The sequence below is a fragment of the Podarcis gaigeae genome (assembly GCF_964106915.1).
Source record: "Podarcis gaigeae genome assembly, chromosome: 7".
Taxonomy (NCBI): domain Eukaryota; kingdom Metazoa; phylum Chordata; class Lepidosauria; order Squamata; family Lacertidae; genus Podarcis; species Podarcis gaigeae.
In genome coordinates this window covers 41,220,336-41,241,436 of record NC_139683.1, presented here as the reverse complement: position 1 = coordinate 41,241,436, position 21,101 = coordinate 41,220,336, and the positions used below count along the sequence as shown (strand labels likewise).

Below are 21,101 nucleotides of genomic sequence, written 5' to 3'. Positions count from 1 at the left end.
CCAAGCCAGCAGTTTCCCACATTTATTAGCCGATTCAAATGTTTTTTGTTTCATTGATTTAATCTTCCATTCTATTTCCTGATTTATCAGTTTGGAATATTGTGCCTGATGAAGTTTAATTTCTCTCAAAATCGGCTGTGACTTCGGGTTTACTCTTAGTTTCTTCTCTAACTCTTTAATTTTCCCCAAAATCTTGTCCTTTTTCTCATTTTGTAGTCTTTTCTTTATGGCGTTCTGTTGTATCAAGAACCCTCTCATCACAGCTTTGCTTGCGTCCCAGATTGTTCTTTTTTCCACAGCAGTGTTCAAATTTATCTCAAAATAGTCCTTTATTGTTTTTTGGGCCTTCTTGATAATCTCCTGATCTCTAAACAAGTTGTCATTCATCTTCCATCTAAAGGAGCCGGTTGGTAATAATGTCATGTCCATTTTCAACGCGTTATGATCGGAGCAGGTCTTTGGGCAGATTTCCACTTTCTTCACCTTAGGAGCCAGACCTCTAGAAATCCATATTTGGTCAATTCTTGTCCAAGTCAGTTGGGCTTCAGAGAAAAATGTTCCTTCTTTCCCTAAGGGGTTCTTTGTCCTCCATATATCAATCCAGTCCATGTTGTCTGTCATTTCAAAAAAGGTCTTTGGTAGTCTGCCTTCTTTAGTAACCTTTTGGCTTTGTGACCTATCCATGTTTGTAGAAACGATCCCATTCATATCTCCCATCATAATGATGTTATCATAGTCCAGATAATCCAGCATAATCTCATGCAACTTCTTGTAGAATTCTGATTTCCCTTCATTTGGAGCGTAGATTCCTAATATCAAAATTTTCTCTCCTTGGTGCTGTATTTCAATTGCCAAAATTCTTCCATGTTCATCTTTAAATAGAAATTTTGGTGAGAGGCTCTCCTTTGCATATATCACCACTCCTCTCTTCTTAACTAAATCCGAAGATATAAATTCTTGGCCTATCCTTTTATTTACCAATATTTTTCTGTGGAGCCTAGTCACATGTGTTTCTTGTAAACAAGTAATGTCTAGTTGCTCCTTTTTTAATAAGTGAAAGATTTTCTTCCTTTTTTCCGGGCTGTTGCAGCCATTTATATTCCAACTTAAAAGTTGCAGAGACATCCTGGATAGATCTGTTTAGTTTCCTTGGGATGGTATTTTGTTCTGTGAGTCTTCAGGGTTCTGAGGTACAGGCACCTGTGGTGGTTCAGACCCTGAGGGTAGTTCAAGTCCTTTATGAAGGTCCTCACCGTAGGCAGTCAAAAACTTATCCCTATCTTCCAAAGTTCTAATTTTGATCTTCTTCCCTCTAAAGGTAAAAGATAGTCCTTGGGGAAAGTCCCACCTAAAGATGATTGAGTTGCTTCTCAGCAGTTTTACTAAGTCCAAATATTCAGATCTAAGATCCAACAGCTGTTTAGGAATGTCCTTAAAAATCTCAATTCTTTTGTCCGAAATGTTCAAAGAGCTTCCGTAGTGCAGGCCCAAAATCTTGTCCCTTTCCTCCTTTGATCTCAACGTAATCAAACAGTCTCTGGGCCTTTCTCTCTTTGTAAGTCTTCCAAGTCTGAAGGCTGACACAATTTTAAAATCTTCCTCCTCTAAACCCCAGAACTTGGAGAATTCTTTGGTCAGAAACTCAGCTAGATTACCTTCTTCCACTTCTGGTATCGATCTTATCCTTAAATTAATCTCCCTGTTCCGAAGTTCCAACATAGAGAGATAGGTCTGATGTTCTCCGACCTGCTTACTGAGCGGCCTTACTTCTTTTTCCAACTCTCCCACTCTTTGGCTGGTCTCTTCGGCCAGTTTCTGATTTTCACCTGCAGCCTCCTTCAGTTGTCCGATTGCTTGTGCATTCTGTGCAACTTGCCCAGATAATTTGTTTAAAGTTTCTGTATTAAGGTCAATTTTCGCAGTTTGTTGGTCAACTTTCCTCTCCAAAGACTCCAATTTCTCAAGAATTCTCTCTAATACAGAACCAGATCCTCCTGAGGCCATCTCTTCTAGTTGTAAATCCTCAGTTTCTTCCTCCCCTGCCTGTGACAGGGAGGTAACTTTTTCCTCCGAGGGCAAAGTGGGCACAGATGATCTGCGTGCTTGTGAGGCTGCAGTTACGGTTGTCAGAGTTGTTTGTCTGGTTCTTAATCCCTTTCTTTTTGCGCCACTCATTCCAAAAATATCTAGCAGTCAAGGTCAAGCTGAGTTATTCCCATGGGAAAGCTACGGCCCAGGTGGTAGCAATCAAACAGAGGGCCGGGAAATAGAAAGTAAAACAATGTTTTTGTTGTAAGTCCTCAATCCTCTAGGGGGAGCATAAAATGTCCTAGGAAGAAGAGTCCATTCCACATACAAAATCTAAACCAATTCTTAGGGATCTTCACAAAAGTAGTTTTAGCAGAGTTGGTTTTAGGTTTGCCACAATATTTCAAGTTGTGCTTACTGGAGTTCCAAAATGCAAGAACGTAACCATTCTGAACTCCCTCAGACTGTCTCCAAGTTTAAATAGAATGTATCCAAATTTGCAGTCTGACAGTTCTACTGCTCAGGCAGTTCTGACACCTGGGCTTCTTAAACAGAATTGTAATCCACAAAGAAAGGAATATATAAGTCCTAATAAAAGTCCAAAAATCAATTGCTTACAGTCTTTAAAAGGAAAAGTAATTTCTGCGGGTGCTCAATCTGAGCTGTCAAAAGTTCTCTCTATGCCTCCACTCCTCCTGCTCTTTGCTTTAAAAATCAATGGCTGCGGAGGACGGACTTCCTTTTCCTCGTCTCTCCGCTTTCAGCTTATTTTCAATATTTTAGTCCCGAAATTTAGTAAAGTCCTCAATTACTCACGGGTTGTTACGTTTTGGAATCTTGTGTTGAAGGAAGAAAGGTCGGCGCTCACCGGCAACGGCAACGCGGCTTCGCTCCGCTGAATGCGCATAGACCCACAGCGCCGCTACCCCCTCTGCGATCCGGAGCCCCTTACGGGGTTCCCTCAACGTTTCGGGGGTAGCTCCTGGCGCCCGCCGGGTCCCGAGACCGCAGGCTTCCGCTGCCTGCGGTTTTCCAGAATGGGTCTCCGCTTCGCCGTAGCGGACGACCCTTTTCCAGCGTAGCTTCCCTCTCCCGGTTAGGAAAGGGCAGCCATTACCGTTCGCGCCGCCTCCGGAAGTCCACGGTTACCTAGGGAGTTTCATGGCTCAGTAGCAAATTCAACTTTCCTCTCACAGACTTAAGACTATATATACATTAGTGGCTCCATACAAGGTGAGGCTGCTGGATCCTGTTGCATTTCCAGTTGGTTTTTTAAAAAAAATTATGTTGATATAACCACCATTGAGGAGGGTGGGGATGCCTTCACCTCATGTGTATTACTGGATTTGTTTACTTGCGCCAAACGTCATCTGCACATGTGCATCTGTTGCCTCAAATGTACACACCTCACCTCAACAGAGTTTTCAAACCAAATGGGAAGGCTGTTTGAGGGGGGAAGCACCAAACAGCATTATTACTCAAGAAATTTCAGAATATGGATGGATTGTGGCCAGTGTCATGTGCACTCCGGGGCTGGAGTCAAAAACCGAAGGTGGCTAAGTGCATAAATACTGATTTAGCATCAATAAATAAGCCCTTATAATCTTTCTCACGCAAATATCTCCTAAAGCAGGTACCATACGGTTTCCTGTAAGAAAAAGAGAGAACCCGTATATAACTGCAACCGACTGGGAAAAATTTTCTGGGGGCTCTGAGGGGATGTAATTGCGTCCCGTTATCTCAACGGCGAAGCCCGCGCGAACACTGCAGCAGATGAGGAGAACATACAGGGCGCATGCGCAGCGAGGGTAAAAGCCGTTGCGAACGGGGTGCAGCGCCTTGATGCTCGGGAGCCCCCGTGCGGCGAGAGTGAGAAACGTCAGAAAGAGGCGGCGGCAGCCCTCTATTGCGTCGCGCGTCACGCGCCTTTCGCCACGTCCCACCCAATCAGTGGCTCCGCCGATGAAACGGCGCCAAGCTGGAAGGGAGGGGGCGTGGCCTTCCCCCTCTGTTGAGGGAAGAAGTTTTTTTCTTGGCCGGTGAGTGGAATTCGCCCGGGCCTCTCTGCTCCCCTCCTCCTCAAGCCACGGTGCTCTCGCTCACGTCACGTGACACAGGGAAGTCTGGTCCTATGTGGCGGAGATGCTCGTGAGGAAGGTATCAGGGCAACGGAGGACGGGGCGGGCGGCGGCGGCGGGGGGCAGCATCCGAGGAGTGGGAATCGCGAGAGTTTCTATTGGCTGCGGAATAAGGGAGTGCCTGAAAGCTGGACCCTGGGCTTTCTTCTCGTTAACTCTGAATATTTGGAAGCTGGCCAGCATTGTGTGGAGTGTAAGAGGGAAGGGCGCTCTGCACGCGCCCAGAGGCACATATATTTGCTGTTCTAGGTCGAGCGCCTGGTCAAATTATGCTCCCGAGGGAATATCACAGGTTTTGAGCGGGAGTGGAAACTTTATGCGTTTTACGTGTACAATAGTGAGAAGGTGTGTCAGGGAGCGTGTACTGGCGCCTTTTTTAAGGGAAATAGTTGCTAGGTTTAATTCTAAACAACGGCTACTGGGAAGTTAAGTGTATTTGATGGAGAATGATAAGTGTGAAAATATTTTGAATTTGAATTTGATTACTGTATTTGCAATGCAATGGGATTACTGGAATCTCATGATGGGTTTGATTTGGAAAGATGTCAAATGCTAAAGAACATTGCATGTCAAATGCTGAACTGAAATGTCATAGTATGGCAAATATCTGGCAGACATTATGTGTAAAAGTTCACAAAGACTTGTGGAGAACTTTAGGGGACAAATATGTTCTAATGGGGGACTGCCTATGGAGAGAAAGCATGCAGAGGCTGCACTGTTCATTTAAATGTCACCTTTCTCTTTTAATAGAAAAACTCAAAGGGGTTAACACAAAACGTAAAAAATACAAATGGGACAAATTACACTGAAAGGATTGACCTTAATAGCTGAAATAAAAGATAGTTCATGGGGCTGAGGAAAACAATTCTCTCCTCCCAGTTTAACTCAAATAAATGATATGTAAAATAAGTGATATGTAATTTTTTCAGAGACACCATTAATGGAATCTTTTGAGAAGTTGGATGTGATTAAAATAGTAGGATATTTGCCATACCATATTCTTTCTCATTGTTTTGGGAGTTGGCAAGGGCATTAGGTGTCTTCCTTTGATTCACCTGCATTAAAATGTGTATGGAGAATAGGAATAGGCAGTGTTCCTATCTTGCCCTAATTTACCTCACATGGTTGTTGTGAAAATAAAATGGGGAAGAGAACCATGTATGCTGCTTAGAGCTCCCTGGAGGAAAAGCAGGATTTACACATGGCAAATAAATAAATAAAAAATAAAAGTATATTGCATTTAATAAGCGGATGGCGCTGTGGTCTAAACCACTGAGCCTAGGGCTTGCTGATTGGAACGTCAGCGGTTCGAATCCCCGCAACGGGATGAGCTCCCATTGCTCGGTCCCAGCTCCTGCCCACGTAGCAATTCAAAAGCATGTCAAAGTGCAAGTAGAGAAATAGGTACCGCTCCGGCAAGAAGGTAAATGGTGTTTCCGTGCACTGCTCTGGTTTCACCAGAAGCGACTCAGTCATGCTGGCCATGTGACCCGGAAAAACTCTGCGAGCAAACGCCAGTAAAGCAAGATGAGCGCCACAACCCCAGAGGCGTTCATGACTGGACTTAACTGTCAAGGGTCCTTTACCTTTTACTTCTGAGTAGGATGTTTGACAACATGTTGATGGCAGCTGTGAGTGATAGGAGTCTCTGAACTTCCGTTGTGTCTGACTGTAGAGATATGAAGCACTTATGAATGTACTGGCTGCCAGTATGCAACCAGGGCAAATTTAAGGTTTTATTGTTAGTGTATGAAGCCCTAAATAATTTAGGGCCCCATATAGCTATACTGCTGTCATCTCCAGGAGCCCTCCTTGTGATTCCCAATGTAGCAGAGGTTTGTTTTATGGTGGCTCGGAATTAGGTCCTTCAGTGCAGTGACAGCTGCTTTGTGGAACATACTGCCCATTGAAGGCTCTGATGTTATACACATTTTGTTAGTTTCTAAAAGTTCTTCTGTTTCTATAAGCTTCCCCAGTAGGATGTGTTAACTCACAGGCAGTATCAGATTTTTAAAAACCTGCCTTATTTATTTATTTTAATTGTTGTACAACACTATGATACTTATCAGTGCTTGGTGGTCTATATATTTTCCTAAATAAAAATATTTTTCTTTGCAGAGGAAACGAACATGGTGCTCAGAACCTGCCTCTTTTCCAGATAAGAAGCCTATAGATGAAGGGAAGAGAAATTCTGGGGCAGCGGTAGATGCTGCTTCAGTTTCAAATGCATGGCTTCGTTGTGGTGACGGATTTCAGGCAGCTTCTTCACTGGAGGTAAAATGATGCTATTTTACTGAGTTTAGAACTTCATGCTAGTGAAGATACATTAAATTTTATTAGGGCTCATTGTCTATTAAATAATTTATATTTGTTTAATCACCTGCTTTTCCAACAGATTAAATACAAAAATATCCATATGGTGATGATTGACAATTCATAATTGGCAAATGGGGGATGACTAGAGGGGGATCTAGGGGACAGTTAATGCATCCTTGTGTGAGAAGATTTCCCCACGAACTTGAAGGGAATGGTGGCATGACAACCCCTGAGGAAACTCTCCCTGGATCCTGAAGTATTTGATAATTGCTGCCCAGTCTCTAATACCCCTGTTTGGAGTAAGGTGTAAAATGCCCTTCCTGCTGACATGGAAGTTATGGAATTTTTTATCTGTAGAGGTTTGGCTTTCCTCTTGGTGTGTTTAGGTGGAGGGTGAAGATCATCTGTTTGAATGCACTTTTGTGATATTGTCTGCCGTCTCTGATTGTGCCAACATCAGTTGTGTTTTTTGGGGTTTGATTCATTTTAGTAACATTTCTTCAGTTAAAGCTCTTGATGTGTTTTATTGTATATATATATATATATTTATTTCAATTGTAAGCATCTATGGGGACCTTTGTGTTGGAAGATTCATAGTATAGGTGATTTAATTAATAAATATGATGCATTCAATGAATATATAAGAACATGCAGGACTGGTGGGGAAATCAAAGAAACAAGGGAAGGGGAAGAAGGGAAGTCATTGCATGTTTTATTATAAAGAAAGATATTAATGGTGGAAATGCATATTTGAATGTGAATGTGATTTTAGAAATGGTAATAAAGAAAATTATATATATATTTAATAATGCATTAATATGTCCAAGAATGGTTTTCATATTAATTAGTATTCATTTTGTTTTCATTCCTTTTCTTTTTAAACAGACTAAAGAATTGTCAGATAAAACATCTAGAGTTAAAACATCCTTTGCATCATTGCTCAGCTCAATTGAAGGTACAACATCTACTGTATTATTTCACATTAGCAGCATAAGAGGTTTTGTTTGTATTACCTGCAAGCTTTTTTCTCACGTTACAACTTCTATCTTGATCTAGGGTAGATTTGCATGACTGCTTCTTCTGTTTGTAATCCAGTTTGAGCCCAGCCTTGTAAAATGAGTTCATAAACTGATAAAACCAAAAACATAACATTTGTGGCATGCACAGTTAATTTGGGAGGAGTAATTTAGCATTGTGACAGGAGCTATAAGCTAACAAAGGTCAAGGGTTGAGCACATGTAGTGGGTCTCATATCACCAAGGGTTGCCCACCACCATAGATAAATATTCATGATAACTGAACAGGTAAGATCCAACAGTACATCAAATGGATCCATGTAGTTATGGCATCCAGGTCATTGTTTTATCTGCACTGTGTCTTAAAATGCACAATGTACTGTCAAGTATTCCCCAATGCTATCTCATGGGCCCGGAAGCAGCAGACTCTTAACCACACCATAAAGTTCAGTTGGACAACTCTGTAAATATGCAGTGTGGGTGGTGAAGTGTGATTCCTTTGCTCCACTCACTGCCTTGCAAAAAGTCTTCATCTGAGTTGTACCCTGTGTTTGGTCAGTTATGTTCTGTGTTTACTGCCAATATCTCTCTAACCATTGTCCTACCCTGAGCTCCCCAGAAAACCAGGGAGTTTGTTTAGCTTTGTTAAATGGGAGAGGGTGCTCAGCAATGATTATGTCAGCTGCCTGGTTCATTTCCCTATTCCATAGGCCAAGCAGGCCTTCAACACTTTCTGAAGGTTCTGTGACAGGAAGATCCCCAAGAGCTATCAGGAAACCATTGACACCCTTCAACCTCTTGAGTCAGAGCTTTAAAAATTAGTCCTTCATCCTTGTCTTAAGTTGCTATAAACTTAATCCATTGTTCAAGTTAGTTTATTTCATATTAGTTTTAAAAATATAACCTCACGGGTTAATTCTAAGTATTGTGATGTGTACATTGTAGTGTTACAGTTGAGGGCAGGATGAATATGAAATGTGCTAAATAGTTGCTTATTCTGCTCTGCAGAAATCTCTCAGCGTGAGAGACTAAGTGAGTTAACTGATATAGTATGGAGCTCCAGTGGAAGCGACTTCTCAGATGATGACGATAAGACTTTGACTTCAAGGTTCCCTAGTCTGAAAGTGGAGAAGTATAGAAAACATGGCTTGATTTCCAGGGATGGATGTAATGAAGGTGAGGCTCTTTGTATCTGTTTTGTATACATTAGATGAAAGTCCAGAAACCTTTATCTGTGGAATTGTGAAAATTGGCTTACCAGTAATACACAGTACCTTTATCATTCCCTAGAATCCAAGTTTTCACTGCTATACTACGTATTATTGTATTCTGTGTTTGCATGAGAAAGAAATGGGGGCAGAAGTGGTGAGTGGAATTGAGAGGTGGGAACCATGGTGGAAGCCTGGTAGGCGGGAAGCAGGCATCAAATGATGTGGACCAGTGAAAGCAGAGGGGCTGTGGGGGAAGGGGCAGGAAAACAACCTGAATTGTGGGGAGCTGGAGCAAGGAGGCATACAGGCAGATTTCCAGTCAAATGGCGATTGAGGGCAGGGAATGTGGGCAGGAGCTAGGAGCAAGAATCAAGAAGTGTGACTTTGGTAAGGGCCACATTGAAAGGTAGTAAGACAGGCTGGCCTCTTGTGGGCCAGAGTGGGTAGTGAGAAGTGAGACTGGGGAGAGTTGTGGAAGGGTCGAGGCAGATATTTGGCCTTGAATCACGTGGGCTAGAGTGGGGAGTAAAAGGTGATGCCTTGGTGCAGGGTATGGGGGCAGCAGGCCAGAGAAGGAGGCAGGCAGATCTTAAATTATATGAGTCAGAGTGGGGCATGCTGAAAAGGACCTACCTATGTAGCCACCACCTTCATTCTCTAACATGGTCAGATCTGGCTTGTGCATGGCCTCCATTGTGGGCATTGATAGAGGGAGTAAGCAGTAAAGGACCAAGAGCTTTGTATATGTGATGATCAAGTCCCCCACCCCTGGATAAAGCTAAAGTTACTGAGGGGGACACGGGTGGCGCTGTGGGTTAAACCACAGAGCCTAGGACTTGCCGATCAGAAGGTCAGCGTTTCAAATCCCCGTGACGGGGTGAGCTCCCATTTCTCGGTCCCTGCTCCTGCCAACCTAGCAGTTCAATAGCACGTCAAAGTGCAAGTAGATAAATAGGGACCACTCCGGCGGGAAGGTAAACGGCGTTTCCGTGTGCTGCTCTGGTTTGCCAGAAGCGGCTTAGTCATGCTGGCCACATGACCCAGAAGCTATACGCCGGCTCCCTCGGCCGATAAAGCAAGATGAGCACCGCAACCCCAGAGTCGGTCACGACTGGTCAGGGGTCCCTTTACCTTTACTGAGGGGGGGAAGGTCTGAAACCATGGTTTGATTCTGGCTTATTCTTGCTAACTGTAGTTAAACAAACCACAGTTCCGTGATTTGGGGATGCCACAAGAAATAGTAAAAACAAAAAAAATTCCTTCCAGTAGCACCTTAAAGACCAACTAAGTCAGTTCTTGGTATGAGCTTTCGTTTGCATGCACACTTCTTCAGATACACTGAAACAGAAGTTTCCAGACCCTTCTATATAGTGAGAAGGTGGGGAGGGGTATTACTCAGAAGGGTGGTGGGAATGGGTGATTGGCAGATAGCTGTGATGAGCCTGTTGACGACTCTTAACGACTGCAATAGGTCTTACAGGAAAAAGCAAGGGGTGAAAAGGTGAAAAATGGCTTTGTCATGTATAATGAGATAAGAATCCAAGGTCTTTGTTCAGACCAGGTTTCTCCATGGTTTTAAGTTTGGTGATAAGTTGTAATTCAGCAGCTTCTATTTCCAGTCTATTTCTGAAATTCCTTTGTAGTAAAACAGCTACTTTGAGATCTTGTATAGAATGTCCTGGGAGATTGAAGTGTTCTCCTACTGGTTTCTCTGTCTTGTGATTCCTGATGTCTGATTTATGTCCATTTATTCTTTGGCGTAAGGTCTGGCCTGTTTGTCCAATATAGAGAGCTGAAGGACACTGTTGGCATTTGATGGCATACACAATGTTAGACGATGAGCAATTAAATAGTCCCGAGATGGTATGTGTGATGTTGTTGGGGCCAGTAATGGTGTTGTCCGGGTGTATGTGGCATCAAAGTTGGCATCTGGGTTTACAAGAAATAGTAGTTATTTGAAGACTGGAAGCTTTTGTTCTCCTCTTTCTTGCATGGGGAACAGGTGGAGGGGTGAGCATTCTAGTATATGCATGCTTTTCAAAGAGTGGGAAACTCTGGTTCCCTATTGTGTCTGAACTGAGTCTCTCCCCCCCCCCCCTACTGTAAAGAAATAAGCAGCCTTAAACAAGATCTCTTCCCCCACTCCCACCATGGTTTCTGGGGAAACAGTTGCCACAAACCAGCAAAACACAAAAAGGAAGGCTTGCTTAAAGCTGCTTATTTGTTTACTGTACTGCATGCAAGTCCGGCTGTTTCGATACCAAAACCTGCAGGGTGCATGGCGAGGTTTGGGTACTAATTCCTTGTGATTGGAAAAGTGGCACCTGTGTGTGTGTGTGTGTGTGTGTGTGTGTATATATATATATATATATATATATATATATATATATACAGCAGGAAGTTGTATCATATCCCTGGTCTCTCATGAGGTCACCTTTCTGATACATAGGTTTTCAAATACCTCTTTTTCGCATTCATAGTTTACATCAGGTGTTGCCAGTGCAGCTCCTGCAGATTCACCTCTGCCTGCAGAGACCTCCCCTAGTACCCACAGGATCTCTTCCCCTCACACTGCTGAAATTTGGCTTGAAAGAAGCATTCTTGGTTGTGGTTTCTGTCTGATGCCCATCATAGTTTGTAAATGAGCCCACAGGCCCCAAAAGGTGGCAGCCCCTGTTTTAAGTGTTTAGGTACACAATATACATTTTTTTCTTTTACCGTATTCTTTTGAAATAATGTGTGAAGAGGCCTTTATTTTCTCTATAGTAACTGCTCTATGCTATTTATTTTGTTGCTGCTATTGTAAGGAACACTAGATGGCCATCTTTCCTTAGTAAGCAATCCCAGCATTTGTTTATTAGTTCAGTAAATGTTGCACTAATGTAAGTAGGTCAGGCACAGCTGATAATAATAACATTTTGTACTTTCCTACTGTTCTTAGTGAAATAGAAGAAATGATTGTTTTCCTGATTATTGACTGTTGTTTATCTGACAACATGCACTTTCAATGTCAAACATGTTGCCTGCTGCTTCTGTAAACACTGAACAAATCTGGAGGAGATGGTTAAAAACATACTAGATCTGTGTTCTATGGTCTTATCACTTGCATGTTATTCTCTAATGCATTACAGAATGACATTGTTACTTTCCACTGTTCATTTTAATCTCTGAGGACATGTCTATTCTTTCTTATACTACTGTTTAAGAAACCCTTCATTTTATGTTGTTGAATTGGAGCTTTTCAGAAGTGCTGCTGATTTGCTCAAGGGTTTTTTGAATGTGCTTTTCCATTGAAGATGGTCATTTAAAGCAACTGTTTGAGCAGGCTTGACTAGAAATACATTCTGCAAAAAGTCTTCCGTTATGCATTATCACTTAAGATGTATCAATTACTTTTTTAGACATCTGAAAGATTAATCCAGTTACTTTGGCTTAGTACTGGGGAAGACTTATAACTAATAGGCATATTTTTATATAGTTCTTCAGATAAGTAAGTGTTCTACACGTGATTGCAACCTCAATGCTCTCTTCCCACCCCAGCTTTCCCTAGTGTTATTTCCAATACAGACATTTACTAGGTGAGGCTTTGCTGGTGTGGAAATAAGAGGTTGCAAAAAAAAATTCCACGTCACTCTGTTAAGAGCGAAGCTAGTAAGAAAGATTGCTTCCCTAGCTCTGTATGGATTATGTTCCCACTCTGGAATGACATACTTTTCTGGGATATAAGGGCTAGTCTTGTCTGCCACCAGTTTTTACAATAAACAGTTAAATTTGTAAGTGTATGTATTGCATGTAGAGTTAGGCATATGTGAAAGATAATTGTGAGGATGTTAGCATTTTTAAAAGTCTGTTCTTATATTTCTGTTTTTTATTTCCCCTTAAGGTGAATCACACACCATTGATTGGGACAATGATAGCGATTGTGAAGATAATGTTGACCAGCGCAGTGAATCAAAAACAGATGGTACTTCTTTGGACATATCAGACACTGATTCTTGTACATACAGCAATATTATGTCTGATGAAGAAAAGGAACACGAACCGTCAAAGGTAAGACTTTTCTTGATTGCAAATATTTCAGGAATCAGAGCACTGGTCTACTTTAAAATTTTGTTTCCTCAAACGTCAGTTGCCAAAATGGTCTGGAGATTGCCAAAGTAATCTTGATAAGAAGTCTTTCAGGTAGACAGTAACACACTTTACCTAAACCTTTCTTGAAAAGGGTTTACTTTGGAATACTTGGTGAGTTTGGGATAAAAAAGTTCGGTGCAATTTCCAACCTCTGTCTTACTCAGAGCAGACCCATTGAAATCAATGACAGCAAAACTTTCTTTTTAAAAAAAATTTGGTACACATACCTGATGCCTGTGGAAAAGATTTGCTTCATTTCAGCGGAGCCACTGCTTATTTGTTTACTGTACTGTACTGTACTGTACCTTTGGAGGGTGTGAGGATTTTGTTATCTATAGTGTAATCCTAAACTTATTTATTTAGAAGTCCTATTGAATTCAGCGAGGTTACTCGCAGGTATGTGTGGTTAAAATTGTGGACTAAGTACTTATTAGAATAATTTGTTTCTGCTTTTTAAACCCAACCTCAGTGTTTTGTGGTTCCATTTTTGCTCTGCACATTTGAACAAGTTTTGTTTCACCTTCACAGAACCCAGTAGAATTTTTCTTTTAAATGTTGGTTGTAACGTTGACTGTAATGCATAGATGCACTCTAGGTGAACAGACCTATAGATGCTTAAGAATTCAGGGTATAGATAGGCTGAAGCCATTTTGCTGACATTCTGGCATCTAACAACTTTTGGTTCTATTCCAAAGTATTACTGAACTTCCAGTAGGGGGAGACAAGAACCATCTTTTTGTTTCTTGCTTGCTTTTATTTGGGAATTAGTTAGAGAAGAGTACTTACATGTTGTTTGATGCACCATGTGCCCTGTTTTTGCATTTAAGCAGCAGAAGCAGGTTTAACTGACCTAGAGATCTGAGAGTGTTTAGGGTGTTTGCCTCATGATCCACTGAGATATAATAAAACAGGACATTGGATTCATAGGATCTGACCTTTTCCAGTTTTTTATTAAGCTGTGAGAACATTTTAGAATTAATAAGCAGGTGGGGGAATCAAGGTTTCAAGAACAAGAAAAGTATTTACAGGGCACCTAAAAAGTTAATACTGTAAGCAAGCATAGTTTCAATATAATTTAGTGAGGTATTTACTTATATTGTATATATCCATCCTATATTCCACCTAATTGTTCTGCAAGATATAAGAGTTGAAGAAAACTGTTTGGTCTGTCCCCTTCTTGGTACTAGTATTCTTACAATCACAATTCTGAATTCTCAGCATTTCTTATGAAATGAGATTCACCTGTCTCCTTGGAAGTTCCTCATTAATGGTCTGTCCTGTATGCATTCATGGGTTGTGCATATCCTTCCATAATTTTATACTTTCCCCCCTTAGAAGCTACTAATCATATTATGCAAGCTTTGCTGGCTCGTTGAGTTATTCTTAGTGGAGGTGCTAAGAGCTTTGAGAGACCATATTTTCTGTTACAACCTTTTTGCCATATATTAAAACTATTCCCTGGTAGGATGAGAACTGATCATATTCATTTATTTTTGTAATAGAAATGTTGTTTCTCTGATATCAGTGGTTCAGGTTTCTTTGCTTAGTTACCTTATTGACAAGTTTGGCCTGTTAAATGCAGGGACTGGGCAATTTTATTCAGCCCTGCCAACTAACCAATATTTTGTAGAATAGAACAATACCATTTGAAAGAGAACCAGCTTTGAGGGTTTTTTCCCTGATATTTGTTGGGGAGTTGTATAGAAATTGGACAATAAATTGGACAATAAATATATAGTGGTACCTTGGTTTTCAAACAGCTTAGTTCCCAAACAACTTGGAACTCGAACACTGCAAACCCAGAGTTTGCGAACTTTACTTCGGAAGATGAACATGCTCCTGAGCTTCCGTTTTCACTGTTGCGCTGCTAATTTGCACCCCCCCCCATTGTAATCAAAGCTTTTTTCCTTCCATTTTCACTCTTGTGCTGCTAATTTGCATCCCCCATTGTAATCAAGGCATTTTTTTCCTCCCGTTTTCACTGTTGCACTGCTAATTTGCGTCCCACCCCCCACCCCCAATTGTAATCAGAGCCTTCCATTTCCAATTGCAGTGTTCAAAGGTGATATTTGGAGCTTATATTTGGTGTTTTTGTTTTTGCTATTTTTTGTTTTTATTTGTGTGGCTTTTTCATTTTTGTGACTGTGGCTTGTTCTTCATTTTATGATTGATTGATTGATTGATTGATTGATTGTGTGACTGCAGAAATGGATAATAGTCCCCCATCCAAACAATGACTATCATCAGTGCAGGTAAGAAAAATGCTGTCATCTACTGTACATTACAGTGATACCTTGGTTTACAACCATAATCTGTTCCGGAGGTCCTTTTGTAAACCAAAACAGGTTGTAACCCAAGGTGTGCTTTGGTCAATGGGGCCTCCCAAAAAAAATGTGTTTGTAATCCAAAAAAAATGCATTGTACAGTGGTACCTCGGGTTACATACGCTTCAGGTTACATATGCTTCAGGTTACAGACTCTGCTAACCCAGAAATAGTGCTTCAGGTTAAGAACTTTGCTTCAGGATGAGAACAGAAATTGTGTGGCAGCAGCAGGAGGCCCCATTAGCTAAAGCGGTGCTTCAGGTTAAGAACAGTTTCAGGTTAAGAATGGTCCTCCAGAATGAATTAAGTACTTAACCCGAGGTACCACTGTAATAAAAAAAAAAAAAAGTTTGAAAACCGGAACACGCACTTCCAGGTTTGATGTGTTTGTAATGCAGAACGTATGCAAACCAAGACGTATGCAAACCAAGGTACCACTGTACTGTCTTACTTATTTTGTAGTACAATACATTGATTATTGCTTTCATGTTATGGATCAATGGTCCCGTTAGATAGTAAAGTTCATGTTAAATTGCTGTTTTAGGGTTGTTTTTAAAAGTCTGGAATGGATTAATCCGTTTTGCATTACTTTCTATGGGAAAGAGCACCTTGGCTTTGGAACGCTTTGGTTTTGGAACAGACTTCTGGAATGGATTAAGTTTGAGAACCAAGATATCACTGTATAGTTTCTACCAGGAGACTTTGCTTTGCTTAGTTTTCTTGACTTCATGTCTTGTTACATGATAACTGACAGTAGTCCCTGCATGTGTGCTTAGTTTGTGTGTGTTATCTTTTTTCATTTTTTAATTGCATGCAATTACAGTGGTACATTGGTTTACCAACTTAATCCGTTCCGGAAGTCCGTACTTAAACAAAAGCGTTGTTAAACCAAGGCGTGCTTTCCCATAGCAGCGGGGGACTCAATTTACAAATGGAACACACTCAACAGGAAGCGAGACATATTCTTACTCCAAGGCAAAGTTCACAAACCAAAACACCTACTTCCAGGTTTGCTGCATTTTTAATACAAGTTGTTCATAAACTAAGCTGTTCTTAAACCAAGGTTAGCACTGTACTCTGTGTAATGCATGGTGAGCCCAAGGATTCAGTCCCATTGTCGGCAAAGTACAGTAAGTTCATATATAATGGCCAGCCATGTTTTGGTACTATGGGAGCAAGCCTTGTGTTTCTATACTCTTACCTCCCTTTTCATTCTCTCCTTAAGGAGTAGCTTCCTGATCTATTGCAGACTGATTCTGTGCTGTTGAATCTGAATTGGTAAATTGGTTTGTATTTGCTGTCCAAACAAGGATGGTTCATCATGATTTGAAGCTGGTTTGCAATCCTGTTTTGGAGGGCAAGTGCAAACTATGTTGTGCTGCAAACCAGAAAGTTAACAAACCAGATGGAATGCAAGAGGGGGAGAAGGGAGTGTGTAAGCCTGAGGCTTAGTAACTTAATGCCAGACAATAATATGATATTGTACATTAACTGATCCACAAACTGTCCACTTTGAGGTGCATAGATTTCTTTTCCTAAGGAGAAGGGAGTGGCAGGCCTTTATGAACCTAAAAGAAACTATCAACTATGTGTCTGTTGAGATATGGCAACCTAGCACTAAATAGGTGGAATGATTTCCTCACATGGTCTGGAAAGGGAAAGAGATCTTTGCCAACAGTCATAGAATCATAGAATCATAGAGTTGGAAGAGACCACAAGGGCCACCGAGTCCAACCCCCTGCCAAGCAGGAAACACCATCAGAGCACTCCTGACATATGGTTGTCAAGCCTCTGCTTAAAGACCTCCAAAGAAGGAGACTCCACCACACTCCTTGGCAGCAAATTCCACTGTTGAACAGCTCTTACTGTCAGGAAGTTCTTCCTAATGTTTAGGTGGAATCTTCTTTCTTGTAGTTTGGATCCATTGCTCCGTGTCCGCTTCTCTGGAGCAGCAGAAAACAACCTTTCTCCCTCCTCTATGTGACATCCTTTTATATATTTGAACATGGCTATCATATCATCCCTTAACCTCTTCTCCAGGCTAAACATGCCCAGCTCCCTTAGCCGTTCCTCATAAGGCATCGTTTCCAGGCCTTTGACCATTTTGGTTGCCCTCCTCTGGACACGTTCCAGTTTGTCAGTGTCCTTCTTGAACTGTGGTGCCCAGAACTGGACACAGTACTCCAGGTGAGGTCTGACCAGAGCAGAATACAGTGGCACTATTACTTCCCTTGATCTAGATGCTATACTCCTATTGATGCAGCCCAGAATTGCATTGGCTTTTTTAGCTGCTGCGTCACACTGTTGGTTCATGTCAATTTTGCGGTCGACCAAGACTCCTAGATCCTTTTCACATGTACTGCTCTCAAGCCAGGTGTCACCCATCTTGTATTTGTGCCTCTCATTTTTTTTGCCCAAGTGCAGTACTTTACATATCTCCCTGTTAAAATTCATCTTGTTTGTCATGATGTTGTGTTGTGCCATCGTTTACATTTCAGATTTTTGGAGGGGGGGATGAGAAGAGGTTGTCTCTTTATGTCAGGTATGAGGTCACTGATGTTTCAAAGCTCTCTTTCCATGGTGGATGTCCCAGTTCTCAAGTGCAATTTTTATGTGTTTCCTACTCTTGTATCCAAATCATAGTAGTGTAATCCAAAATACAGTCTGCTTCCCAGATATCATCTTAGTGGTGTGTCCTTTTGTGGGAATTTCCAGGGCAGTGGCCTGTCTGGGTCATCAAACATGGCTTTGGGAGTTGACTCACGTTGCATGAGAGATCATTGCCATCATAATTACAGACTCCCTACATACTTTACATACTTTATTTCACTGTTTAGTACATGAGGTACGTCATAGTCCTAGGAATATTTTTTAGTTTAAGGAGAAAGACAGGATTGACTACTAGAAAGAATTATTATTTAAGATGAGTATGGAAAAAGTAGTTTTGGTGATGGGTTTTACTTAAAAAACAAAGTATTTTTTTTATTTTGCTGATGAAAGTTTAACTGTGTCATACACCAATATTTGAAACTCATATTAGATTTTACATAAAATATGCAAGTAATGCCCCTATGCAGAGCTGAAATCTTATATATCTACTTTCAGTCGGCAAGTACTTTATCAAAACTTTTTTTGTAAGTAATCTTTTTTAGATGTGAGAAGGGTGAGAGAATGTGCAGAATTTGTTCTTGTTACCCTCAAAATTGCAACAGAGTTAATTTGGCATTAGAAGGTTAGTGATCAGAGGAACATTTTGTTTCATTTTCTTAAATGCAATAAAAAAAATTGACAGGGTAAACCAGTAACCAACATCTTTATTTGTTTGCCAGCTTATTTGTTGAAAATATTGTGGTACCCATTGTGCAAAATAAAGAATCTTGAAATAGTAATGTAAGGCACATGCTGAAATGCCTAGGTGTGATTCAGCCATCACAGTACAGGTACTCAGTTTTTGTCAAACGTGTAAGAACAAATTTAGAAAAATGTGTACATTTTTAAAAGCCCTTTTCATAGTTTCTTAACATTCCTGGTAAAAGATTTTTTAAAGGTGTGGCAGAGGGGAAACAACCTTGACCACCATAATTTTCTTTTTTATTATTATGGGGCGATTTTTGCACAGCTTTCAAGATGCAGGACTCTTTATTGCATTGTGTGTAATAATTACAGATCATTGCTATAATTAATTATTATGACTGGCTTAAAATTGCTAACAGTAGTCATCTCTTATACCCATCTCTTATGCCCGTGTAGTAGTATCATCACAGTTTTTACTAACACAGCACATAGAGAATTATGGGTAAGTAGGTGTGTGGGTTGCTGCTTAAAGCACATTATGAGCAATCTGTGGGAAGGGGCTGCTCTCATAGTTGTCATACTTTTAATTGCATTGCATTAGTGCAAATTGTAGAAAATATGAAAATGTAGTGAAAGTTGCTGCACCGGCACACCTGTACCATGTGGAGTCATCATGCCTTAAACTTTGAAGGATGCTTGGTTGATTTCTGGTCTTCCGTAAGATGATATTATCTGAGGGTCAGGAAAGGGAGAGAATAAGAGGGGCAGGGAAGCAGGTATAGGATTTACTTTGCAGGTTGTATGGCAGAGTGGCAGTTAGTGGGTTGCCAGAGCGGCCTCATAGTGTTATGGCTAAACCAGCTCACTGCAGATTTTAATTGGTAGCTGCTATTTTTTATTTTTTTATTGCACTAATATTCCACCTTTTCCTCCAAGGACCTCAAGGTGGTGTACATGCTTTCTCCCGCCTCATTTAATCCCCACAACAACCCTGTGAGGTAGGTTAGACCAAGAGGTAGTGACTGGTCCAAGGTCACCCAGTGACAGGAAGGAATTTCATCCAATGTTAAATGGTTGGTGACTTATGTTGTTGCATACAGTGTGGCTCAGGGCCTGAGTCATCTCAATTTGTGTGTGTCAGACTTTATCCTTGTCCTACAGGCATCTTTGTTGTGTTACAAAGTTGCTGATATCTGCAAGTAGTTTGAAGCCTATTAATAACTTGGATGTTGGTTGCTCTGTTATGGGTATTCATGGAGAAAAACCTCCATTTTTTTAAAAAAAACTTTGTACGGTGGATTTTGAGGGGGGTGGGAACCGAAAAATAAAAATAACAGTAATAGTATTAAGTAATCCCTTAAAGCTGTTCACAGGCTTAGGGATAGGTGGTAAAATGTTTATTTTTCCACTGTGTGTGCATGTCTGTCTGTCTGTCTATCTATCTATCTATCTATCTATCTGTCTGTCTGTCTGTCTGTCTGTCTGTCTGTCTGTCTATCTATCTATCTATCTATCTATCTATCTATCTATCTATCTAATCTATCCCAAACACTTGGGTACATTAAAATATAATAGTAGCATCAGGTTAACTAAGTTAAAGACTGTCCCTTTTCATAGTTAATGTACAAATAGCGGGGAAAGCTTTCATGGTCTTTTGAAAGTGTTCAAGATAGGTAAAGGACGCCTGGACAGATAAGTCTGGTCAGAGGCAACTATGGGGTGCTGTGCTCATCTCATTTTTCAGGCCGAGGGAGCTGGCGTTTGTTCACAGACAGCTTTCTGGGTCATGTGGCCAGCATTACAAACTGCTACTGGCGCATGGAGGATTGTGATGAGTGTCAGAGCTCATGGAAATGTTGTTTACCTTTCCGCCACAGCAGTGCCTATTTATATACTTGCACTGGTATGCTTTCTAACTGCTAGGTTGGCAGGAGCTGGGACAGAGCAACCAGAGCTCAGCCTGTTGTGCGAATTCGAACTGCCAACATTCTGATCGGCAAGTCCAATAGTCTCAGTGGTTTAGACCACAGCGCCACTGGCGTCCCATAATTCTGAGCCTGAGAGCTGAGAACGGGTAATATATTTGAAAAGACATTGGCCAGGAACCAAAGAACTGTGAAAACATCTGTGAGCTCTGGGATTTAGACTTATTATATTTATATCTCACCTTTCCTCTAAGGAGCTCAAGGTGGTGTACATGGTGGTTCTTCTCTCCATTTCACCTTCACAACAACTCTGTGAGGTAGGCTATCTGAAAGAGAGACTGGCTCAAGCTTACCCACTGAGCTTCATCCCTTTTGGTAAGCTGCTTTTGAAAGAGGGGAGCTTCAAAAGTAGATTGTGAGATATTAAGTACAATAACTGGGTTACTTGCATAAGCCTAAGTAGCACTTTCAGTGCTGACCCTGCTGTACAATCTGTGTTCAACTGAAGTCAGTGGCAATGTTTAGTGGAGTTGCTTGCATGCTGCTAGCTGATTTGCCCACTGTCTTAGATAACTTTAAAAATAAAATAATACAGTGGTACCTCGGGTTACATACGCTTCAGGTTACATACACTTCAGGTTACAGACTCCGCTAACCCAGAAATAGTGCTTCAGATTAAGAACTTTGCTTCAGGATGAGAACAGAAATTGTGCTCCGG

The 21,101-nt window shown here is 41.1% G+C and overlaps 1 protein-coding gene across 7 annotated transcripts in view; it reads left to right on the top strand.

Moving 5' to 3' along the window:
- Positions 1-3,997: 3,997 nt before the first annotated feature.
- SPIDR (scaffold protein involved in DNA repair) overlaps positions 3,998-21,101 on the top strand; it is a 156,344-nt gene continuing 139,240 nt past the window's right edge. For 2 of the 7 annotated variants that reach the window (XM_083747616.1, XM_083747614.1), the window contains exons 1-5: positions 4,020-4,257; positions 6,285-6,440; positions 7,368-7,437; positions 8,507-8,674; positions 12,593-12,759. In XM_083747616.1, the coding sequence (XP_083603742.1) occupies positions 4,171-4,257; positions 6,285-6,440; positions 7,368-7,437; positions 8,507-8,674; positions 12,593-12,759 (648 nt within the window). In that variant the 5' untranslated portion in view covers positions 4,020-4,170. Of the gene's footprint in view, positions 4,258-6,284; positions 6,441-7,367; positions 7,438-8,506; positions 8,675-12,592; positions 12,760-21,101 lie in introns of all 7 variants that reach the window. The other 5 variants (XM_083747615.1, XR_014566480.1, XM_083747617.1 and 2 more) reach the window with 5 other exon arrangements.